We start from the raw sequence: 26,898 nt of genomic DNA on the forward strand, positions 1-26,898 counted from the left end.
GGCAGTGTGGGTGCCACCGCAGTGCCTTAGTTCTTGGGCGTCTTCTTTTTCGGTTTCTCTCGCTGCTCCTTAGGTAGGTCTGGCTGGGAGGGCATCACTGATTCAGTCTTGAACTGAGGAAGACCATGAAGCTCTACGACCAGCTACCTGTGGTTCCTTCAGCCACTGATGAGTGTCAGCTTTGGCATTGGTAGGAACCTGGGAAGGGAGTGACCCCAAGGGAACCCTTCCTGGCAAGAGGAGCCGAATAAGACTTACGCTTCTCTGGATGAGAAGTGGGGACTGACATTCCCAATGGTTGGGGGTGGGGGGAAGGGTGGGTGTTGCTCCTGAAGTTAAGTTGTGCAGGAGCAATAGGGAGGGAAGTGCCCCCCATCATCAAGGGGGCAGGTGGAGTCTGACAGCTCAGAGCCAACTGTATGAGGCTGAACAAAAGATTGTAGAACCGTTGTCATAGCGGCGGCATAAGTTGACATATGCCCAGGATGTAGCCTCTCATATTTTCTCTTAGTCTCAATGTAGGTCAGTCGGCCCATGGTCTGTCCATTATTTTTCTTTCTTTCTGGAGAATCCTGCAGTTTGGCGAGGAAGGCGAATGGCGCTCTCCACAACTGAAAATGGTGGGAGGCGGGGCACAGGGAGTATTGGGATGTGAAGGACGTCCTCAATCATGACATGTGATGCTGGAAGTACAGAGGGAAGAGACATGGCCGAACTTCCAGCACTTAAAGCACCACATCGGGGAGGAAGATATGGCTTTATGTCACCTCGAGTAATGTGTCACCATCAAAGGCCAAGATGAAGGCACTGGTGGCAACCTGATCATCCTTCGGACCCCAGTGGACGTGCCAGACGAGTTGGACATCTCACTGGTCTAAATTGGCATGCAGTTCATTGTCAGACTGCGAAAGAAGGTCCCTGTGAAATATGATACCCTGGACCGTATTTAAGCTCATATGGGGGTGTGATAGATACAGAAACATCCCACAGCTTGTCACAAGCGAGTAACGCCCCTGACTGGGCAGAGGATGCTGTTTTGATCAAGACCAGACCAGATCTCATTTTGGACAAGCCCTCCACCTCCCCAAAACTCTTCCTCTAAATGCTCCACAAAAAACTGAAGTCTCATTGACAAGAAAGATTCCCCATCAACTCTCTTACATATGAGGTACAGGGGTGAATAAGCTTCACTGTCATCCTTAGCCTGGCGTTCCTCCCATGGTACTGCCAGAGGGGGGAGGGGGACGGGGTGGGGGACAATTTTGTGTCATATTTCCTAACATTAAGGTTAAGGCCATGATCACTTACAGACTGCTTGTGTTTGACCACCAGGAAGAGATCACGTACTATGCTTCAATTCGTGTCATCTGCCCTGACACCACCCACTCTGACCAGGGGCCCTCCCCACGGGTACCACCTAGCTGCAGCAGAGGCCACCTGGGAGGATGGCCATTGCCGGAAGTCCCAATGCCCCAGGGTGACAGGCATCTACTCCTTGGCATATATGGTGAGTCAACAGCACAGGCATCAGCACAGCAATCCCTGTGTGGTCAGGTGGCTACAACCAACAGGGTACACGGCCGCCCCACCACAACAGACTGGCTACAGTGCTGGATATCTGGTGGAAACAAGCTAAGAAGTTCATTATAGTCAACAGCACAGAACATGATACTGCACGAAGGATGGAGGAAAATGCACCCAGGAGGGTGACCTCACCCAACAGCTGGAGAGTGAGTGGAAGTGCAGATCCACGTCAATGAAGGATACGAGAGGTCTCAGCGCGTGATGGACACTATGCACCATTGTACGGCGCCCTTCCCCAATTGGCTTGCTGTTCGGGAAAATTTTGAAAAATGGAGATGAAACCCTACAGGGGACCATGACAAACGCCGAAACATGCGGGACTCTTTAGTTGCCTCTTACAACAGGCAGGAATGCCTCAGGCCTATTCTAACCCCCGGACATGCAAGGGGAGAAGGTTTTGAAACGCCGACTGTGCCAGGCCTCACCGACTGACATTGGGAAGAATGGGCTGCCATTCCCAAGAAACCTTATAACACCTGATTGAACGTATGCCTGCAAGAGTGGAAGCTGTCAAAGGCTAAGGGTGGGCCAACACTATACTGAATTCTAGCATTACCAATGGAGAGAGCTATGAACTTTTAAATCATTTTCAGCCAGGTGTCCACATACTTTTGATCACATAGTGTATTGCACTTCTTGAGACAATGAAGGCAAGATTAGATTAACTACCATGGACAAAGAGGCATCCTAGGATTCATTCTCCTTGTCCTGAGAATGTAACACGAAGATATCCCAACGAATGCTACAATGGGAATTACCTTCTACAGTACATACACTTCACAGTTGGTTGTAGGGTACAGATGTAGATCCTTAACCCTGCAGTAGTCATGTTACAGAGCACACAATGTGGATAAACTTATGGAACTCTAAGCAACATCAATCCATGTCTGGACAATCTATAAGGGCAACAACGAAACAAAGAAAATCACTGGGTGACATAAATCAGCTACAGGACTACTTGAGGGTTAACGTCTGTTTGCTGTAGAATTCTCGAACACATTGCGAGTTCGAATGTAATAAATTTCCTCTAAAAGCTTCTGTCCACAAACCAGCACAGATTTAGAAACCACCGCTCACACAAAAATCAGCTTGCCCTTTTCTCACATGATATCCTACAAACACTGGATAGAAGGCAACAAGCAGATTCCATGCTCCTGGATTTCCAGAAAGCATTTGATGCAGCATCCCACTACAAGGGTATTGTCAAGAAAGCCCCAGGGAAATGAGACACAACCTCTTTTTCTATATACATAAATGATCCAGGAGACATTGAGAGATGTATCTATGTACTTTGGCAGATTTATATTGGAGTTCTGAATTTCAAATACCACAAAAATAAAACCATAAAAAAAATCTGATGCTGTGTGGTTTCCTAATGAGTTGGGTAAGAGGCTTGAACCAGAAACTTCAATGTTCTGTGACGAATTTTGCTGTCTTTCCTAGATGCGCAACAGGCCTGATCACTGTAGTCCCCCTAAATGGGTTAAGGATGCACTACAGATCAGAGGCTGTTATCCAGGCAGCGGACTGTACAGGGTGCACGCACTTTTCCCACCTTGGATTAGGCAACGGTTCAATCAGCTGTACGAATATTAACCTAGGATCAAGAGAAGGTCGCTCCTCCAAAACACACACAACACTACTAAAATCCTAGTGATCAATTGGTAATAGGAAATGAAGGTGATGCATCTGTCTTGGTAGAAAGAAGCTCAAATGCACTAAGAGGGGAAAACGAAGCTGCAAGGAAGATCACTTGTCTGAGACTCGCTAAGATGGGCATAAACCTATAATTGGGTCCTTCTATTTACCACCACAATCATTCCCAGACGTAACTTTTAGAGAAAACCCCAATTTACTAACATATGTATTCCCAATCATACCATCATCGAGGTTGTTTCATTATTAGACTATCTATTTTGATATGCTGTTTTTTTAAGTGATGCGAGTGGCAAGACATCTTGCAAAACAATACTAAACAGTTTCTCTGAAAACTACTTAGAACAGATGTACATTTTAAGAAACAATTTGTAATCAAGTTAGCAAGTTATATCATTACTAAGAGACTGTATTCACTGCTATGGAAGTTTTAGGAACTGTCTATCTCCCTATGTATTTACACAGAGCATGCTTTAATTTTATCCTTAAGTAACATATTGAGGTTTTTGCGTTTGTAATGTTTTTCTCTATTGTTATTCTGCTGTAGGCCTCAAAGGCCCATTAATGTGATAAATGATGACGATAAGTAACATAATTTACCTTCTCTATTTGCAAAAGAACAAGTCAAACCACGGAAGTAAATATTTCACACAGTTATGTTCACCGACTTCACGTTTGCATTCACTCCATTTTGTAGACTTCAGGTATATTCATAAAAATAATTAAGGGTGTCAATACACAGGAAATATTTTCATCTTTTTTATGTGCATTACAAAGGAGGATATTTAGTAAAGGTATTTAAACAGCAAAATTTGTTACAGTTACAAAGAAGTAGAAAAATAAACTGGAGCAAGATGGTGTTTCAAGCTAAGTAAAACAATAACCTGCATAATTATTTACAGTAGGTTTTCAGAGGAAGCCAGTTCCCCAAAAACAAGAACAATGCTATAATTGTTTTGCTACACAAAAAGGAGGTAGACAAGATATACAGCACTATAAAGCATCCCACCCCTATTCATTCAAGAAACAATCCTATTCACCAGGGAATACCTCTCAAGAACAGGCAAATTAATCCAAAACAATGATATACACGCTCATTATACCAGAGGGCAATCTAATATCCATCAAATTTTTTCAAGGATATCATCATACCAAAAATATATAACTCATCTGGGTGTCGTATTACACAATAAAATTCCAGAACAAATAAACACTGCTCCAGATCCAATATTTAAAAATAAACTAAAGGCATTTCTGACAAAGCACTGTTTCTATTCAGTACAAGAATTCCTGGAAATGAAAAAGTTCCTTTGTAAAATACTGTGATTAGAGTAAAACATTCTGTAGACAAAATAATAACCTCATTTCTACTATACACAACTATGTTTCAGTTTCACTTCCCAAAATTTTTCAACTCTCTTTTCAATGTACAAGTACACATTCTATTAGTATTAAAACTTATTTGTCTGTGAAATCCCAATGTTAATTTCATGTTTAAAGTAGTTTTTAAACAACAGTGTCCTTATGTTGTGTTTCCAGTTGACATTTTCACTATTCTGTAATCTCAGTGATTATTTGTGTAAATTTAAAGTAGCACTACATTGCCTACATGTTTCTTAGTTCCCCATGTAAATTGTTTGTATTCTCTGTATGTGAAGTTACTATATTCATCAATGAACAATTTTGTGTACATTTTTTAAATGGCAGTCCATTGCCTATTTTTTTCTCCAAACTACATATTTGTTAAGAAAAATGACTTGTTCTATATCATGTGTACTTTGTACAATATGTGATCCACAGGATAAATAAATAAATACAAATAGAGTGTCTCCTGACCATAACGTAAACATATTCATAAGAATCACAACTAGCCATTCAGATGGAGGGAAAGTAACAGCTGCCTTTACGAGTGGAATCAGTGTAAAAGACTACTTGCAAGCCATGAATCAAATTATGGAACACGACAATGGGTATGTATTACCAATTTGTTTGGGATTCATATATTTTTATAAAGTGACTCAGTATCACCCTTCACAAACAGGGCATTGTTTCAACCAATGTTAGTACAGTGAAAAATACATCATATCAATGCTGCAGCTTTCATTAGGTTTCATCAGGACTGAAAGAAATTCATACTTGAAAGACGGGTCAATTAAGGAAAACCTATTTCATCAAAACTATTCTTAGTCATCCAAGAACAAGTTTTCCGATTATTAAGCTGGAAAACAGCAATTTAGTGCTGTTTGCAGGTGGCGCTGTCACGAATAGCAAACTGTCATCCTTGAGCACAAGGAAGGGGACACGAGATGACAGACAAAATTTCTAGTTGGTGTGGTGAATGGCAGCTTGATCTAAATGTAGATAAATGTAAATTAATGCAGACGAGTAGGAAAAACAATCTTATAATGTTTGAATACAGCATTAGTAATGTGCATTGTAACTCACATCAATTAAATATCTAGGCGTAACAAAGCGATACGAAATAGGAAAAGCACATCAGGTAAAATGAGAATTCTTGACTCCGTTTTGTGGGGAGAATTTGTGTAAGCATAGCTTCTCTATAAAGCAGACAGGGGTATAGCAAGCTAGTGCAAGCCATTCTTGAGTACTGCACATGTGTTTGGGATCCCAGCAGATGTGATTAAAGGAGGACATCATAGCAATCCAGACGCATGCTGATAGATTTGTTACTGGTAGGTTCGATCAGCTTACAAATATTGTGGAAATGTTATGTGAACACAAACGGGAATACCTGGAGGTATTATTGCAGAATTTCAGAGAACCGATATTTGAGGCTTACTGCAGATCAATTCTACTCCCAACAATTATGCCAGAAATTAGGGCTCATACAGAGGCTTATAGCCAGTCTTTCTTCTCCTCTATTTACGAGTGGAACAGGAAAGGATATGACTAGTAGTGGTACGTGGTACTCTCTGCCATGTACTATGCGGTGGCTTGCGGAATAAGTAAGTAGCTGTAGATGGGGGCAGAATGATGGAAAAGGCAGCTGCAGGTAGTAGTGGCAACCTCCACAAATGAAGCAGTAATTAATTCGGCATGTGAATGGACCAAAGAAACCGTTTGGTTACAATATCTACTACAGAAATTAGTTAATATTCCAGTACTCCTTACAGTCAAAATGCTAGAGCATCAGAAAGAGGCCTAAAACTAAGTTTATGTAGGGTTTATGAACGATGAAACTTAAAAGCTATACTGATCTTTTGACAAAATCACGGGAACAAGTTGATTTAAGTTGGTGAACGGCAGATACTGGTATTTCTGAAGTCAAGTAGTAAATTTTAATTTATTATTTTTATGAATTTTACCTTCTCGAAATAAGTATTAAATTGAAAAAATTGAGAATTCACCATATTAGCCCAAATGATATTTTTATCTCCTGAAATGTCCTTGCTCTTACAAAAATTGACAGTTTCTGTTACTGAATTTATTGTGTCCCACAAATAAATCAATATAAAATAAAAAATGTTAGGAAACTTCAGTATCTGTTATACAAACATTCTGGGCAAGCAGTAGTTTATCTATACAACAAATTGTGGACAAGTTGATGTATTTGAAAGTTCCATATCTGCAATGGCGATGAGGCCAAAAAGCTTCATTAACAGAGCACATAATTTACCTTTAACTGGCACTACATCTGTAAAGTAACCCTTCTGCTGAGCTTCATGAGCGAGTTTGTGTGACCGGAGAGCGTAATCATCCTGTTCTTTCCTCGTAACTCCAAATGCAGCTGCCAGCCTGTCACCAGAATGACCCATAGTTTCACCTGATGAGAATTCGGATACAGCTGGCAACTAAGGGAAATTGAATTAAAATCATTTTTTATCATTAGTATTCACAGTATACTAACATACATTCAAAGTAGTAGAATGTATAGAGGAAACAAGATACTTGATTTTGTAAAATCAACTGTTTGTGTAACCTGATTAAAGACACCCCGAAAAAATGTAACTTCCTGAATTAACAGATTTGAACCCTAAACTATATACATTACTGCATAATAATCAGGAATCACTCTATAACAATACACCATCCACCACAATGTAAAAATGTTTAATTTCAGTAAGTATTAAGATAGTTTTCATTACAGTGTAGGTAAAGTATAAGTTCGGAGTCGTGCTGCTAACAGTTTTAATGAAGCTATATGCCTACACTTAAATAACATATTTAAGACTTACCTCAGGCACAAAGTGACCTGGTCTAATGGATGCCAGAAGTTGTAATTTCTGCGCTAAAGTTTTGGCTTTGTTGGCCCTCAGCATCAGGCTACGCATTTTGCGTGAATGCCTAATGGGTACATCAGACATTGTTTCTACACCACCAGCAACTATTATTTCAAAGGCTCCAGATGCAATTAAACCAATCCCTAAGAGAAAATTTCTGCATTTTATTCTGAATGTCAGTTACATTAAGCCTTTAAGTGACAATGCATTTTCCAGCATAACAAATTTATGTCACCATGCACACTTACAGAAGGTAGGAACTATTCAATGTATTATTTATTTCTAAGGGCATCATAAAAAATGGATCATTAATAAATATTTGTACGAGCGCGCGCGCGTGTGTGTGTGTGTGTGTGTGTGTGTGTGTGTGTGTGTGTGTGTGTGTGTGTGTGTGTGTGTGTGTGTGTGTGTGCGCGCGCGCATGCGCGCGCGCCACTTGTAGGGGTATAACTGAACAGTATACATTAAATTTATACTTTGACACAAAACTAACTTCAGTACACAGAAGAAAATATTTTATTAATTATTAAGTATAATTAATTTAATTACCCTAAAAGGTTAAAAACAAGTAGGGTTATAAATTGTTAAATTCAGATTAACCTACAAGGGAAAACCAAATACACAAAGCAGGACAGATGTTGCTCGTAATTTGGATAAAACAAAATTCTATTCTAATTATGTGCAATAATTTACCTTTCAGAGGGTTTAATACAAATACTATAGGCTAGGTACAGTAAGTTAATCCTCCCCCCCCCCCCAAATGGAACACAATAATATAAATCAGCTTACAAATGTCCACTAAACATCCTATTTTTGATATCCATCAACATGTATAAGAATCCCAGAGTGTTCTACACTTAACAGCACAGAGTGAACCAAGACTATCTGCTTGCTGAACCTTCCCATGTAATCACTGACTGCTGATATAATATCACCAACTTCGTAACTACCAACCTCTCATGATACAAATCTACGTACCATCCATTAATGTGAGCACCTTTCAGAAGCCTGAATAACCACCTTTTGCCACGTAGACTATTACGAGACATGCAGGAAGAGTGTCAGTAAGTTTGTGGAAGGTACGCAGGGATGTAGACCTGTGCCAATTCTAGTGCTGTGGCCAGCTGCGCAAGGTTTCTCGGTTTGTGTGATCAAGGTGGCCCCACAGATTCTAAATTTGGTTTAAATCTGGGGAGTTTGGTGGCCAGGGGCGCATGGTAAACTCATTCTGGTGCTCTTTGAACCACGCATGTATGCTGCGAGCAGTGCGACATGTTGCATTGTCCTGCTGGTAGGTGCTATTGTACTGAGGAAAAGAACTGCACGGTCCCCAAGGACAAACGCATACTTGTGTTGATCCACTGTGCCTTCCAGTATGATGAGGTCACCCAAGACATGCCTCCTAGCCTTGACTCCTCCAATGATTGTTGCTGGGTGTTCGCTTTCAGACATTTCACACTGTAAACATCAAAGACCATCTGTCAGATGGAGCATAAAAGTGATTAACCTGAAAAGGATATTTAGCCAGCCACTCAGTGGATGTCCACATGCGGTATTGGTGTGAAATTCTAGCCTTTGTCACCAATGAACAGCAGTCAGCATGGGTGCATGCAGAGGAACATGCAGCAATGTTCACTGGACAATGGTTGAGGAGACACTATCAATTAGCCACTTTGCTCACTTGGGTCGTCAGCTGCTCAAACAGCTGCATGTCTATTTGCCCCAATGTATCTCTACAGCCATCATCATCAGTAAACACTTCCGGGCTAAGTTGCCGTGGTCGATCTGTAGAACTACTTCTCCCTGACGTTTCGTTCTCAACTACGGAGAACATCTTCCGAGGTGGCGGTCGACGTTGCATCAATCACGTGACAATTGATTGCCTGCAATCGAGAGAACAGACGATAGCCAGAGATAGCTGCACATCGACGCCACGTAACGTGTGGTGGCACCCCCTACGATATCCATATAAGCGGCGGCCCCAGCTCCTAGCAGCCAGTCGTTGACTCACCTCGGAAGATGTTCTCCGTAGTTGAGAATGAAACGTCAGGGAGAAGAAGTTCTACAGATCGACCACGGCAACTTAGCCTGGAAGTGTTTAGTGATGATGACGCCGGCCGTGAAAGCCTACATGGAATGATTCTACAGCCATCGTTCACCCCTGTCATCTATGGCCTGTAGTGCACCACAATTGCTTCAGTGCTGGATTTGGATAGAGCCTTTTGTCACACACAGAATATTTTAACCGCAATGACATGCAAACAGTTCACACACTTAGCCGTTTTGGAAATGCTTCCACCCTTGACCCGACTGCCAACTGTCATGCTCTTTTGGACATCAGATAAAGGCTGCATTTCCGCATTATGGTAACTGCACTGTTTTCCATGATCCCCAGCCCACTTTACATACCCTCCACTGCTGCCTCATGCCATCTGAGTGGTTATTGCACACTGATATCTAACAAAAAATGTGATAATGCAACTGGACCATGTGTATTTCTCTTATTTTCAAAATACATGACTTTTCCCTTTTACACATAGTATCACTGATGTCCATGGCCTAAACTGTGTATTATTTCTTAAATGTAAAATTACAAAAATTGAAAGATGTTGGTTACACTGAACAATCGTATACAAAAAACCTGCAACAGTGAAAATGGTATTTCCTCCTTACTTTTGTACACACTGTTAAGGTTTCTTGTCTCAGTTGTTAGTGTTTTCCTCAGTGTCTCTTAGGATTATATAAGAGTAGAAAAATAATCAGTAGTCTTGAAATACAAGCAATTTTGAATGGAAAAGAGGAATTAAGATAACTATCATCTGATGGCAAGATATTATTTCTGAAGGCGGGTAAGTACAAACACATAACACAATGCTGTTCACCAACTAGCTTCTTATATTGCCATTTCAGATAAAGATTTGGACAGTAAAACTCAATTCTCTTGGTTAAAATGTAAACATTTCTCAGCTGCCCCTCATTTACATTAATTACACTCAAAAAGCATAGCTCTGCTACTGCACTTGCATCTGCACAAAACTCATTGTCAAATTCTTCAAGCTCCTCAACTCTTCCTTCACAAATCTGGTTTTCTGTCCTCTTGTGAAGGATATCACGACTTTTGTTGCTAAAAGCCTCAAGAGTTCATAACTGACACTTTTTCTTCATACTGCAAACACTGGCATGCCCCAGCACTTCTACAGAAACCAGTAGAATATTGTTGTATTACTTTTGCCTTCTTGCAAGGCTCTGAATGAGTACTCTATGTACTCTTTCTGTCTTCCTATTGTGTTGATGCATTGACTACAGTCTTCTTCTTCTTCTCTCTCTCTCTCTCTCTCTCTCTCTCTTTTATTTGTGGTTTTAGGGCGCACAACTTCAACGGTCATTAGCGCCCAGACTACGTTAGGAATGCACCGCGAGTCACAAGTTTAAAACAGCAACGAAACGGAAAACACGATAAAAGACAGACTGACAGGCATAGGATTAAAAAGGAAAACAGCATAATCAAATGTCCTGTGAGAGGGTTGTCAAATTGATAAAATGAAGAACGCGAGCAGCTGCTCGTGGGTCATCCACTAAAATGGTTTCTACAGTACAGGGCAGGCCAAGATCAAGACGCAGGGTGTTAAAATCCGGACAGGACGTTAAAATGTGGCGGACCGTCAGCAATTGCCCACATGGGCAGAACGGCGCCGGCGCAGCCGTCAGCAGATGGCGATGGCTGAACCGGCAGTGTCCAATTCGTAACCGGGCCAAAACTACCTCCTCCCGCCGAGAAGGGCGTGAGGAGGACGTCCAAGCCACGGGAAGAGGTTTCAAGGCCCGAACCTTGTTGTCTGTAAGTGCAGCCCAATCGGCATGCCACAGCGATAAAATGCGCCGACAAATTACCCTGCTACAATCCGACGAAGGGACACAACAAGAAGCTGCCCGAGGCTTGAGGACCGCAGCCTTGGCCGCGGCATCTGCAGCTTCGTTCCCAGGGATACCGACATGGCCAGGAACCCACATAAAGCTAACCGGAGAACCGACGTCCACCAGCTGCTGAAGAGAGCGTTGGATCCGGTGCACGAAAGGGTGAACCGGGTACGGATCACTGAGGCTCTGGATAGCGCTCAGGGAATCGGAGCAGATGATATATCCAGAATGTCGGTGGCGGCAGATGTAAAGAACAGCCTGGTAGAGGGCAAAGAGCTCAGCTGTGAAGACCGAACAATGGCCATGGAGCCGGTATTTGAAACTTTGTGCCCCGACAATAAAAGAACACCCGACCCCGTCATTGGTCTTAGAGCCATCTGTATAAATGAAGTTCATATTAATGAACTTCGAACGAAGTTCGACAAAACGGGAGTGGTAGACCGAACTGGGGGTAACCTCCTTCGGGAGCGAGCAGAGGTCAAGGTGGACGCGAACCTGAGCCTGGAGCCAAGGTGGAGTGTGGCTCTCGCCCACACGAAAGGTTGCAGGGAGTGAAAAATTAAGGTGTTTAAGGAGGCGACGAAAGCGAACTCCAGGGGGTAGCAGGGCAGAGACATACAACCCGTATTGACTGTCGAGAGAGTCATCAAAAAAGGAACGATAAGACGGGTGGTCGGGCATTGCCAGTAGCCGACAGGCATACCGACAAAGCAGTATATCACGCCGGTAGGTGAGTGGCAACTCACCAGCGTCAGCATGAAGACTCTCGACGGGACTAGTATAAAACGCTCCGATCGCAAGTCGTAAACCCCTATGTTGTATGGAGTTGAGGCGGCGTAAGATGGATGGCCGTGCAGAGGAGTATACGAAGCTCCCATAATCCAGCCTGGAGCGGACGATTGACCGATATAGGCGAAGTAGGACGGTTCGATCCGCTCCCAACGACATACCACTGAGAACACGGAGGATATTTAGAGAACGGGTACAACGGGCAGCCAAATATGACACATGTGGAGACCAACTAAGTTTCCTGTCAAATGTAAGACCTAAAAATTTTGTTGTCTCCACGAATGGGAGAGCAATGGGACCGAGTCGTAACGACGGTGGGAGAAACTCTTTGTAGCGCCAGAAGTTAATACAGACCGTCTTCTCGGCAGAAAAACGGAAGCCATTGGCGACACTCCAGGAGTAAAGACGGTCAAGAGAACGCTGAAGACAGCGCTCCAGGAGACACGTACGCTGCGCGCTGCAATAGATGGTAAAATCGTCCACGAAAAGGGAGCCTGATACATCAGCTGGGAGGCAATCCATTATTGGATTGATCGCTATGGCGAAGAGAGCGACGCTCAAAACTGAGCCCTGTGGCACCCCATTCTCCTGGCGAAAGGTGTCTGACAGGACAGAACCCACACGTACCCTGAACTGTCGATCCATTAAAAAGGAACAAATAAAAAGAGGGAGGCGACCGCGAAGGTCCCATGTATGCATGGTACGGAGAATGCCCACCCTCCAACAGGTGTCGTAAGCCTTCTCCAAATCAAAGAACACAGCCGCGGTCGGGCGCTTCCGCAAGAAGTTATTCATAATGAAGGTCGACAAGGTAACCAGATGGTCAACAGCAGAGCGGCGCCTACGAAATCCACATTGTACATTGGTAAGTAGGCGTCGAGACTCGAGCAGCCAAACCAATCGAGAGTTAACCATTCGCTCCATCACTTTACAGACACAGCTGGTAAGCGAGATGGGTCGATAACTGGAAGGCAAGTGCTTGTCCTTCCCCGGCTTAGGAATCGGGACAACAATAGACTCGCGCCAGCATGCGGGAACATGTCCCTCAATCCAAATGCGATTGTAAGTATGAAGAAGAAAACCTTTACGCGCAGGAGAAAGGTTCTTCAGCATCTGAATATGAATAGAATCAGGCCCTGGAGCGGAGGACCGTGATCGGCCAAGTGCATTTTCTAGTTCCCGCATGGTGAATGGGGCATTATAACTTCCACGATTCGAGGAGCGGAAGTTAGGTGGCCTAGCCTCCTCTGCCTGTTTGCGGGGGAGGAAGGCAGGGTGGTAATGAGCGGAGCTCGAAACCTCTGCGAAAAAGCGGCCGAAGGCATTGGAGACAGCCTCAGGGGCCACAAGGACGTCATTCGCGACCGTCAAGCCAGAAACTGGTGAGTGGACCTTAGTGCCAGATAGCCGGCGCAGGCTACCCCAGACAACAGAAGAAGGAGTAAAACTGCTGAAGGTGCTTGTGAAAGCAGCCCAGCTGGCTTTCTTGCTTTCTTTAATAATACGACGACACTGTGCACGTAATCGCTTATAATTGATACAATTCGCCACTGTAGGGTGGCGTTTAAAGGTGCGTAAAGCACGTCGACGAGCACGTAAAGCGTCTCTACATGCTGCGGTCCACCAGGGGACCGGTACGCGACGTGGAGAAGAAGTAGGGTGAGGGATGGAATATTCAGCTGCAGTGAGAATGACTTCCGTGAGGTGTGCGACCTGACTATCGCAGCTTGTGAATGTTTGATCCTGAAAGGTCGCCCTGGAAGAGAAGAGGCCCCAGTCTGCTTTGGAGATGTTCCAACTAGATGAGCACGGAGAGGGGGTATGCTGCAGGAGATGGATAACACACGGGAAGCGGTCGCTCGAATATGTATCAGAAAGTGCATACCACTCGAACCGGCGTGCAAGTTGGGGAGTACATATAGAGAGGTCTAAATGGGAATAGGTGTGAGATGTGTCCGAAAGAAAAGTAGGGGCGCCAGTATTGAGGCAGACAAGATTGAGCTGGTTGAAAAGGTCTGCGAACAGGGAGCCCCTCGGGCAGGATGCTGGAGAGCCCCAAAGGGGACGGTGGGCATTGAAGTCTCCAGTTAACAAAAATGGTGCAGGTAGCTGAGCAATAAGTTGCATCATGTCTGCCCTGGTAACGGCAGACGACAATGGAGTGTAAACGGTACAAATGGAAAATGTAAAAGTGGGGAGAGGAATGCGGATGGCAACTGCCTGCAGGCCGGTGTGCAACGTGATGGGATCGTAGTAAATATCATCCCGGACCAGCAACATAACCCCTCCATGAGCTGGGATACCTAACACAGGGGGTAGGTCAAAACGCACAGAGGTGTAGTATGCCAAGGCAATTTGATCGCAAGGGCGTAGCTTCGTTTCCTGGAGGGCGACGACGAGCGGACGGTGCAAGCGGAGCAGCAACTTCAAGTCCTCTCGGTTGGAGCGAATGCTGCGAATATTCCAGTGAATAAGTGCCATCGTAAGAAAAGAAAAAGGAAGATGAAAGAAGGGGTCACCTCGAAGGCCGCTGAGGGCCTGGCTTCGAGCGAGCACTGCCGCCGCTATCAGTAGGCGGACAGTCATCGTCCATTGGGTCTATAGGTTCATCGGCCATCTTGGAAAGATGGCCGGGAGGGGGAGCTTCCTCCGCCGGTGAACGGCCAGATGTTCGGCTACCAGCCGTGCGGCCAGGCGAAACGGATGACGGCCTGGGGCGGCAACCGCTGGGTGGCGCAGGAGAAGAAATGCGCCGTGGCGGAGAAGGAGAACTGTGCTTCCTATTTGCCTTCTTGGAAGGTCGTTTGGTGGAAGTACCGGTCGAAGGCTGGGAGGTCGAGGTGGGTAGGAAGTCTGCATGGGACGGTTCCTTCTTGAAGGCCCGTGCATCTGACTTCTGGGTCTCCGTCTTAACAGAAGCTGATGAAGGGGCTGATGTCTGTGGGGTGATGGGAGGAAGAGGAGACGTCGACCGCGCGATCTTAGCACTGCCCGAACGGACGACCGTGGTGCTGAAGGTCAGATCGCATGTCTGGGTCGCCACCTCCCTGGTAGTCCGAGGAGAGGCGAGGACAGTACTGTATTTCCCCGCTGGGAGCAGCGTGGGCTTCCTACTAGCCAATAGCTTGCGAGCAGCCGAGGTGGACACTTTCTCTTTGACCCGAATTTCTTGGATACAGCGTTCTTCCTTATAGACAGGACAGTCGCAGGAGGATGCGGCATGGTCACCCTGACAGTTCACACAACGAGGAGACGGAGGTGGACAGTCACCCTCATGGGCATCCCTGCCACAAGTGACACATTTAGCCGCATTGGAACAAGACTGTCGAGTGTGATTGAAACGCTGACACTGGTAGCAGCGCGTAGGTGTCGGGACATAGGGTCGAACAGAAATAACCTCGTAGCCCGCCTTGATGCGCGATGGCAGCTTAACACTATCGAAGGTCAAGAAAAGTGTCCGGGTCGGTACAAGGTCATTGTTGACCTTTTGCATGACCCTATGGACAGCCGTCACGCCCTGCTCAGCGAGGAAAGATTGAATCTCCTCGTCAGTCAATCCGTCGAGGGATCTAGTATAGACCACACCACGAGACGAATTCAAAGATCGGTGAGCCTCCACCCGGACAGGGAACGTGTACAGGAGTGTGGCCCGAAGCAGTTTTTGTGCCTGAAAGGCGCTCTCAGTTTCGAGTAATAAGGTACCGTTACGCAACCTGGTACAAGATTTGACAGATCCGGCTATGGCATCTACGCCCTTCTGGATAACGAAAGGGTTGACAGAGGAAAAATCCTTTCCGTCCTCAGATCGGGAAACGACGAGGAACTGCGGGGCAGGCGGTAGTACTTTTGGCACTGGTAGCTGGTCAAGTTTCCGTTTTTGGGCAGAAGTCGAGAGAGATGGAGTGAAATCCATTGCGGAGGAATCCCCCATGATTGCCAGCGTCTCCGATGGCGCGCTCCTTCCTTGTGGGGACCCTCTCAGAGGGCACTCCCGCCTTAGGTGAATGTTTACACCTCAGGTCACACCTCCCGAGAAACAGACGGAGGGACCAATCGGCATGGTCAGAAGGTATCAGCTCAGGCAATCACCCCTCCCCGGGCCTGGCCTTTACCAGGGGGTACACGCGTGCCTTACATGTCTACCCAGGGCGGGGAATTACGCGTTACCCAGTCACCGGCTACACGTGCGAACGCGCACAGGGAGGAAGGAAGAAAAGGAAAAAGGAGAGAGAGAGGGAGAGAGAGAGAGAGAGAGAGAGAGAGAGAGAGGACAGACTGTCTCAAACGCCGAGGCGGAGACCAGAGAAGGCAAGGAGAAGAAGGCAATGAGAAGGCAAGGAGAAGGAGGCAATGAGAAGGCAAGGAGAAGAAGGCAATGAGAAGGCAAGGAGAAGAAGGCAATGAGAAGGCAAGGAGAAGAAGGCAATGAGAAGGCAAGGAGAAGAAGGCAATGAGAAGGCAAGGAGAAGAAGGCAATGAGAAGGCAAGGAGAAGAAGGCAATGAGAAGGCAAGGAGACTTTGCAGGGGAAAGTTTAAGGAAGACAGTGAGGTGGAGAAGAGCAAAGAAAGGAACCAACCAAAGGAAGGAAGAAATGAGAAGTGAAAAAGCAAAATTACCGCAAATAGAGGTCGTGGAACCGTCCGTCTCCGGACGCAGGCGCTAACTACCCCCTTGAGGGGGAGGGACTCCTTTCAGTCGCCTCTTACAACAGGCAGGAATACCTCGGGCCTATTCTAATCCCCGGACCCACAGGGGGGTCTTCTCTCAGTGTGTGTGTGTGTGTGTGTGTGTGTGTGTGTGGTAAAATAACTCAGATTTTTTTTTATACCTGCTCTATGAAAGGAAATTGTAGGAGAATTCAAGATTCACTGGAACTTTCCTCACTGCATTGGGGCTTTGGATTAAAAGAAGCACAAACTATTAATCCCCATGAAACAAGCCTCCAAAGATGACACTGCGAACACCATTTTGAAGATGGAAATTTTGGAATTTTTTAAAAAAATGCTGTATCTCTGTAACAGTTCTACATATTTTGTCAAGTTTTTTTTATTTGAAAGATAATTGCTTAACAATTGCAATGGTGCCCTCCATTTGGACATAACTGTCGAAGTTCTTTTACTGTCCAGTCTTTAATTTTTTATAATTTACAGATTCTTTTTTCAAAAATGCCAATCCAGAAAAGTTAGATTTTTCTGCTTATTAGTACCACATACTGTATTCTCTGTAAAGGAGAGCTTCCACTTTTAATTAAGTTGGACAGGTTTTATTTTAAAAAAGCATTTTTTTTAACTTTCAAAGCTTCTTTGTTGCAGTTCTTTGTTTTCACTTACATTGTTGCAGTTCTTTGTTCTCCGTTCATTGTAGTTTGTCAGTTTCTTTGTTGTGGTTGTTCATCACAGCTTTCTGAAATTGTATTTGTTCAGTGCTAATTTGTTCACTGAAGAGGCTTCCAACAAGTCCGAGACCATCCAGTCAGTTCTGTGTTTTTGTGAGGAATTTGCCAGTTGACACAATTGCAGTGTGTGTTTTGAAAAGGACTGTTTGAAATATGTCTTCTGATGGGGCCACAGCTAACTATCTGCACATCCATGAAAGTGATTATGTACAAACACAGACTTTGTTCAGGTTGGGAATAAGTTCTCATTTGAAGATGTTGTTTCAAAGTGTAGATGTTGTTTCAAAGTGTAGATGTTGTTTCAAAGTGTAGATGTTGTTTCAAAGTGTAGATGTTGTTTCAAAGTGTAGATGTTGTTTCAAAGTGTAGATGTTGTTTCAAAGTGTAGATGTTGTTTCAAAGTGTAGATGTTGTTTCAAAGTGTAGATGTTGTTTCAAAGTGTAGATGTTGTTTCAAAGTGTAGATGTTGTTTCAAAGTGTAGATGTTGTTTCAAAGTGTAGATGTTGTTTCAAAGTGTAGATGTTGTTTCAAAGTGTAGATGTTGTTTCAAAGTGTAGATGTTGTTTCAAAGTGTAGATGTTGTTTCAAAGTGTAGATGTTGTTTCAAAGTGTAGATGTTGTTTCAAAGTGTAGATGTTGTTTCAAAGTGTAGATGTTGTTTCAAAGTGTAGATGTTGTTTCAAAGTGTAGATGTTGTTTCAAAGTGTAGATGTTGTTTCAAAGTGTAGATGTTGTTTCAAAGTGTAGATGTTGTTTCAAAGTGTAGATGTTGTTTCAAAGTGTAGATGTTGTTTCAAAGTGTAGATGTTGTTTCAAAGTGTAGATGTTGTTTCAAAGTGTAGATGTTGTTTCAAAGTGTAGATGTTGTTTCAAAGTGTAGATGTTGTTTCAAAGTGTAGATGTTGTTTCAAAGTGTAGATGTTGTTTCAAAGTGTAGATGTTGTTTCAAAGTGTAGATGTTGTTTCAAAGTGTAGATGTTGTTTCAAAGTGTAGATGTTGTTTCAAAGTGTAGATGTTGTTTCAAAGTGTAGATGTTGTTTCAAAGTGTAGATGTTGTTTCAAAGTGTAGATGTTGTTTCAAAGTGTAGATGTTGTTTCAAAGTGTAGATGTTGTTTCAAAGTGTAGATGTTGTTTCAAAGTGTAGATGTTGTTTCAAAGTGTAGATGTTGTTTCAAAGTGAAGATGTTGTTTCAAAGTGAAGATGTTGTTTCAAAGTGAAGATGTTGTTTCAAAGTGAAGATGTTGTTTCAAAGTGAAGATGTTGTTTCAAAGTGAAGATGTTGTTTCAAAGTGAAGATGTTGTTTCAAAGTGAAGATGTTGTTTCAAAGTGAAGATGTTGTTTCAAAGTGAAGATGTTGTTTCAAAGTGAAGATGTTGTTTCAAAGTGAAGATGTTGTTTCAAAGTGAAGATGTTTCCAGTGATGACATTTTGTGTTCTAAATGTTTTGACATAATTACAACAATGATAGTATCTGAACAAGGTGAAGCCTCCCATGGTGCAGATTATGCAGATTTTGTATCAGTAGAGGAAGAATTAAATACCCTGAATCAGTCAACTACAGAGGTAGGTGTTACACCTGTTCAGAAACCGTGGTCAGTGATGTCGAGTCATAAGCTCTATAAAACAAGAAAGCGCTGAGATATTACTAAAGCTATGGATAAACACACTATAGCAAAACTGACCACACTCTCTGAAATAGAAATTCCATCTTCAGAAGAAAATAAATCAAAGCAATCTTGCACCTTTTGCCAGGAAGTTTTCACAAATATCAATTCAGCTGTTGAATATTGTTCATCCTACAGTGAAAATGTGCAAGCAAGAAATGTGAGGCCTGTAAAAGAAGTCTTTGGAAGACCAGATTCCTATTATGGTCATCCTGTAGAAGCAGCTCAAGTTCAAACAGTGCAGTCATTTTATCTGTAAGATAATTGGGACTGTTCTCACCAGAGTGGCAACAAAGAATACACTTCGACTGTAACAGTTGGAGGTCAAGAAGTTGTGAAAGTGAATAGGTACATGACACAGTATTAAGGAAATTTTTGCAATTTATAAGAGCAACTATACAACTTCACACATTGTAAGATCAAAATTTTATTCACTATGGCCTAAGTGGATGGTTCCACACCCACCTAGATATGTCTATGTGTGTACTGCGCAACTTTTGAACTTTGTGTGGTATCTTTGAAGAACTTATTGGAGCATGTGACACGACACCTTGGTTGGGTGTTTGAAGTCATCAGCAGTTTGTGACGTAAAGCGAGAGACTTATTTGTTTCAAGAATGTGGTGACTGCCCTGGAAAGGGAGGACTGTCTTTGCAAACACTTGGCCTGGAAGATGTAGCAGATAACTCTGCAGAAATTACATATGCGACACGAAAGGAAGATAAACTAATTAAGAAAACTGTTGCTTTTGACAGTTTCATTGATGAACTTGGTAAATGGTCAGTGAAAGCAGTAACACACTGGCATCTGAAGAAATTGCAACAACACATTGTAGAAGTCAAAGGGTGTGTAAGGGCTGAAGAACTATGTGATTTTGCTGAGAACTCTTCAGTAATTCTCCTAGAAGTAGTACAAAGGTATCATTGGAGCAATGACCAGATTTCAATTTTTACAGGAGTAACATTTTCAAACAAGACCCCAAGTGTTGCAATTATAAATGATGACACAGGACATGACTCGGCACATGCTTTGCTAGCAATGCGCAAAATCCTTCAAATGCAAACAGGGGCAGAAAAGATGATAATTATTTCTGATGGTGCTTCTAATCATTTTAAAAATCGTTATCAGCTGTTTGAATTCAGTAAGTCACTTGTGCCCACTGACTGGGTATACAGTGCCACTGATCACGGGAAGGGGCCTTTTGATGGTGTACGATGCCTGCTGAAGCACCATGTTACAAAACAATCTTTCCAGGCCAAATACAGCTGTGATTCAGAATGCTGAGGATTTTATGAGAGTCGTGAAATCTTACACATCCACAGCTCTCATTCTTTTGCCCAAAGAGGAAATTGAATTCCGTGAGCAGTAAAAGGAAGAATGGTCCAAACAAACTACACCAGTGAAAGGAATTCAGAAGAAATTTTTGGACTCAAATTGATTGGCAAACTCTTATTGCACATACTTTAAAGAACAAGAAAGAAGAAATATTGTTCATTTGGCCAACACCTCAGAAACAGCAGGATAATATTCAGATTTACAACCTGAGAAGGGGGAGGTCTGTGACGTGTTATCACTGTGCCTGGTGGATTGCAGAGATTATAGACACCAGTTATGAGTTAAACAAAATTGCAGTGAACTTTACACTACCATATGGACCAGCTGCTGGACGTAAGTTGCCAGCTGAATGCCAGCAACAACACCGTCCAGTGATCACTTCCTATTCACAATGTTTAGAAGATTGTAAGTGCTCCAGTTGCTATTGGTTCAACAGGAGTAAGATACTAAAGCAGTGCAACATGTTTAGTTCATTGGCTGGCTAAAATTTCAATTGTTTATAAAACCTGTTCAACCTAGAATTGGAAGCTCCCCTTTTGAGGGAATGTAGAACTATCTGGTACTAATCAACAGAAAAAGAGAAAAAAAATCAAAATTTTATGGATTGGCATTTTTGAAAAAAAAAATTCCATAAATTATAAAAAAGGTCTAGAACACTATAGTAAAAGAACTGACATAAGTCCAAATGGAGGATTTCTTTGTAATCATAAAACAATTATCTTTCAAATAAAAGAAACCCCAACAAAATATGTAGAACTGTTCCAGAGATATTTAAAATTTTTTCCAAAATTTGGATCTTCAAAATGGTACGTGCAGTGTCATCTGAGCAGAAATTTTTTTGGAGAAAACAAAAAATACTAGCTCCTTACTTAATTCTTCATTTTAACATCCAAGACTATGAAGGTAAGATTTTTTCCTAGCCTGCCTGAATTGATATGGACTAAGCCTACTAAAACTATATTGACACTTTCAGTATTGCATTAGTGGCATTAGCAGATGCCAATTACCAGTTTCGTATGCAGATGGAGTGTGAGGACATTTTGAATGGGTGTGTATTTAGTGTACAATCTTCACAAAGCCCTTCAAGCAGGTGAGCTGCACATACCAGGATGAGCAATGCCCACCCTCTATGTAACTGCTGGTGTGATGCCTATACACTTCAAAAACAATTCCGGTATTCTACCCAGGGGTCATCCCATGTCAAATCAACCAATTGTACTACATGATTTGAACCATCAAATCTCAAGATTTGGATGAAATTTTTTTCAGGTAATGTACCCACTAACACTAGTTTAAATTTTAAATTCCAAATTCTTCTGACCTTTGGTTTTTGAGTTTCAAGTGTTTAAAAATAAAAAAAAACCTGTTTTTGATCAATCAATGATTAGTTTTTGAGCTAAAGCATTTTAAAACTTTACAACCTAGAGAACTCAAACTTGCACCTTTGTTTTCCTCTAAAATTTCCCTTCAATTTGATATGTAACATGACTGTTACCTAAATCGTAAAATTTTAAACTATTCCAAAAAAATATTTTTTGAAATTTCCAAAATACGTACCCTCGGATTTTTTTTTATAAATTATGTGTGTTGTCCAGTCTAACTGACTACATGCAAGCAAAATTTCAAGATGGGATCTCAATGGGTTCTTGTATAAAATAATATCTTACTGCCTCAATACACACTAGTGAGGTGAAAAGCAGACTATTTCTAGGCTATGGATACTGAGGTGGGCCTATGTAATTCTAACAAACTTCAATTATTATGTTAGCCTTTTTATGCAACATTACCCTCTTATTGTTTGTTAATTCATTAAATGATAGTGTTGTTTTAATTTAATGTTCATGATTCTTTTAACTATGCATCAGAAGGAAGTGAACACATTTTAATTGGTAATGTAAGTGCTACAAGTTAAAGTTTTGAATAAAGCCAATCACCTTCATCCTTAGTTGTAAATGGCAGAGATTATCTTTTTCTTGTTTTTCCAGTGTTATTTGTAATCATTTACAACAAGTTCCTTATATTAGAAATTGGCATATAATTAATTTCACTTGGGAAAAAGATTAACTTGTTGATATTTGCATAATACACATGGTATTTATACAACTTCATGTTTAGTGAGGGTAGGTGTAACATAATTTAAATGTGCTTCTTTTATGATCTTTTAAGATTTTTTCCAAAGCAAGTGCTAAAGAAATGAAGTTGTCTTAACTTCATTTCTTTAGCACTTAAAAGTGTAGGTTCTTCCCATAGCTGTTGTTGGATTCGCTGTTTGTAAAAGTATTTCCTGGGACATTTAATATATCTCTTGGCTGTGGATAATAAAAAGACTGGGCTGGACCCTTTGGGTGTAAAAAATTTATTCGGTACATGTCATTGTATTTTTCTTCAATGCATGCTAGCCACCACGAGTCGTCATATGCTACTGTCACACAACCAGCAGTATATTTTCCACATGTGATGGTGTTATTTGGTTCAGTGTTGTCACATATTCAAGAGACTCATCCAGACTAAAATGATAAGGCTTGACAGTAATTTGACTCTCTGTGCAGGGTTTATGTGAGTGAAAGTTGTGTGTTCCACAATCGCTTTTGAGTCACTAAACCGAGGAAGTAAGTATTCTTTGGTCAGTTCATAGTCCTCTGTCGTGCAATATTCAAAGTCAATGTTTCTTATGTTTTCCATGGCAAATACACAAAGTGATTTGGGTGTTAAGATTTGTTGGTTATATGGCCTTTGTAAGCTGGCTTTAGCAGCTAGCCGCTTAACAGTTCCGCCAAGGCCATCGCATGCACTCTTTCCATTGGATGTTGCAAAGAACTCCCACTCTGCCTCAACTTCAAAATCAGTTTTATGCAAACACAAATTAAGGAAGTTTTTCTTATTTCTATATTGTGCAGCGCTGCCATCAGAAAAGTAAGTAATCTTTTTAAGTGCAAACGGCAAGGTTTGCTTTATGATTTCTAGCAGTTTTTTCTGGAATACATAGAGACTGTATTATGTTTCAGGCAATTTGATATGAAGACATACTTCAGATGTTTTAGTTTTCCCTCCCATTTATATTATGTGATGAAAGGATGGAGTGTAGCTTGGGTGGTAGTCCAGTGGAATGATTGTATTTCATCTTGTACTACGAAAGATTAGTTTTCTGCAAAATCACAGCTGACTACTACAAGGCCTTCAGTTAAATTGTCCTTGATTTCGCTGTAGTATTCTTTATGTTGACTAGCTATAAATGAATGAGTTTTTACCTTCATTAGAGTGTCCAAAAACTTATCTATAAAGTCGTCAGTACTTTTTACTACAGTTTCCATCAAACACTTATCTACAGTTACCCACTTTTTGTAGGTAACGTCAGCAATCATATCGTCACTGAACTTTGCATTCAATAGATCTTTAAGTCTAGAGACACCAGGGCATTCTTTACAAATTTCCATAAAACATTGCTGCGATGGTGGATTGCCCATCATCTTGACTAGGCAGGAATGATAAGATTTCAAAGCAGTTTTATCCCCACCCAAAACAAAATTTTGTATCATAGCACCACTCCTCATTAGCTTGATGTTTTGGTGTAAGGTACACACACACAAACAGTATGTGTGCCACTTCTCCCAGCCAGGATACAGTTCCTTGGTCTTAATTCGCAAAACTTGGAAAACCCAATTTCGTTTGCAGGGATCTTTTCCTTAAATAATTAGTATATTTCTTACAAATTTGCCAATGCTGGTCTCTTTTGAACCTGGATCTTCCCATCTTTATTTCTTATGGTAACACAATCTTTTTTTCCCGGCATCATTCTACTAACGTCGTCAGAATTGTAGAAGTCTTTTACACAGTCAGCAATATTCTCATTTAGAGTTCCTCCAGCTTTAGGATTAGGATTTGACAAAATTCCTTTTTCTTTTACTAACAGTTTCACTGCACAAGCCATGTAGTTTGTCTCTCCAAATTATTCTTCTAGTTTCTGACCACTGCGACTCATAGGTAAGATAGACAAAATCATCATGTTTTCACTTCTTTTTGTTGTTTGAGCAAACTTTTCTTTTACCTGTTGAATAACCTCTGATTCATTTTTGGAATGTTCAGTAATAACTTCTTCAGGGCTCGATTCTGGTAGTAAGTTCTTCTCTAAGAGAAACTTTATTTTATCAAGTTTTTTCTTTGTATAGTTAGCAAACTTTTTCTTCTTTAGTGGTGACTCACCAATGAGTTCCAGTGACTTGTTCAAATAGTCTACAGAAGATTGAGGATCAATAAAAGAATCTTTTACACTTTCGCTACTGCAAGGTAAAACTTATTCTTCTGTTTTGTGTTTGTCACTAACCTTTTTCCTACATACACCACATATTTTCATGCCACTAATGATTCGTAAGTCTAGAGAGCACATCCAGTCTGTTACATTTCTTAGTGATTGTACACTGACTTTCTTATGTTGTTTTACTTTAAAAGGGTTACAACATTTAGCAGCAATAATCGCCAAATTCTTCTGAGATGCCATCTCTGTAAGGTAACAAATTCTACATACATACAACTTAAATAGCTACAGTCCTATTATTTGGAACATTCTAGAAATAAATATAGTAAATAATCTTATTTTATGATGTTTGATATATTACCACATACATGGCACGGCGTACACTAAGACTACACCACTCTACACTAGATAACTTTGACAACTTAACACTAAAACACAGTACAATATAGAGCACTCGTAAGTTTTTTTTCTATGATTATTCCACACACATTTCAATGTAGGGTCAAGGGTCCACTTACGGCCATATTAATGACATGTTTTTAGGTTTTATCATGTTTAACTTTTAGGAAATGAAAATATAATACTTAATCTTACCCCTCAATAGATTAAGTGTCTTCTGATGCTTTGTACAACATGTAGAATAAAAAAAAGATTGTGTGTTGCTTAATGAAAATCACTACATAACTCAACTTATGCAACACAAATCTTTTCATTAAATGGTGACTTAAAACAAGACCAAACAAAGAAATGTTTCTATAGGCAATTGAATAGCACATTTCATATTGCTTATTATAATCTATGGTAGGACTGGCTGGAATTCCAAAGGAGCTTAAAATTGCACCTGTTACATCAAGGTGGCCATAAGTGGGGTAGTGGCCAAAACTAGAGCCTTGACCCTATTTGAAAATCTCTTTTTATAATAAAAGGTGAATGTCCTATAAAATCTTAAAAATCTTAAACAAATTTATGTGGCAGGAGTTCACACAAGAAGAGAAAAGAAGCTTTTGAAATGTGGTGCTACAGAAATATGCCGAAGATCAGATGGATAGTCTGAGTAACTAATGAAGAGGAACTGAATTGAACTGGGTAAAAAAAGAAATTTATGGCACAATGTGACAAAGAGAAGGTATATATATATATATATATATATATATATATATATATATATATATATATATGAATATCTTTCCCTCTCCTTCCCTCTTTCCTGACGAAGCAGCCGTTGGTTGCAAAAGCTAGAATTTTGTGTGTATATTTGTGTTTTTTTGTGTGTCTATCGACCTGCCAGCGCTTTTGTTTGGTAAGTCTCATCATCTTTCTTTTTAGATATATATATATATATATATATATATATATATATATATATATATAATTATTCTCGCATTAAAATATCATTTAATGAATTAACATACAATAATAGGGTAATGTTGCACAAAAAGGCTAACACAATAATCTAAGTTTGTTAGAATTACATACGCCTACCTTCGTATTCATAGCCTAGAAACAGTCTGCTTTTCACTTCACTAGTGTGTATTGCGGTAGTAAAATATTATTTTATACTAGAACCCATTGAGATCCCATCTTGAAATTTTGCATCCAAGTAGTTAGAATGGACAACACACACAATTTTTATAAAAAAATCCGAGGGTACATATTCTGGAAATTTCAAAAAATGTTTTTTGGAATAGTTTAAAATTTTCAGATTTAGGTAGCATAGTCATGATACATATCAAATTGAAGGGGATTTTTAGAGGAAAACAATGGTGCAAGTTTGAGCTCTCTGGGTTGTATAGTTTTTGAGCTACAGCATTTTAAAACAATCATTGATTGATCAAAAAAACAGGTTTTTTTTAACCCTTGAAATTCAAAAACCAAAGGTCAGAAGAATTTGAAATTTCAAATTTAAACTAGTGTTAGTGGAAAAAAAATTCATCCAAATCTGAGCTATATATATTTATTATTCTCGCATTAAAATATCATTTAATGAATTAACATACAATAATAGGGTAATGTTGCATAAAAAGGCTAACACAATAATTCATATATTCAGTTCAGAC

General features: G+C 41.2%; 1 protein-coding gene across 1 annotated transcript in view; it reads right to left on the reverse strand.

Annotated features, from left to right (window-relative positions):
• LOC126195457 (trifunctional enzyme subunit beta, mitochondrial) overlaps positions 1-26,898 on the reverse strand; it is a 152,720-nt gene that overhangs the window by 68,980 nt on the left and 56,842 nt on the right. Inside the window, exons 6-7 of the mRNA XM_049934084.1 lie at positions 7,437-7,624; positions 6,878-7,052 (exon numbers count right to left, since the gene is read on the reverse strand). Coding sequence (XP_049790041.1) covers positions 6,878-7,052; positions 7,437-7,624 — 363 coding nt within the window. The remainder of the gene's footprint in view (positions 1-6,877; positions 7,053-7,436; positions 7,625-26,898) is intronic.

Source organism: Schistocerca nitens, chromosome 7 (genome assembly GCF_023898315.1).
Source record: "Schistocerca nitens isolate TAMUIC-IGC-003100 chromosome 7, iqSchNite1.1, whole genome shotgun sequence".
In the NCBI taxonomy this organism is placed as follows: Eukaryota; Metazoa; Arthropoda; class Insecta; order Orthoptera; family Acrididae; genus Schistocerca; species Schistocerca nitens.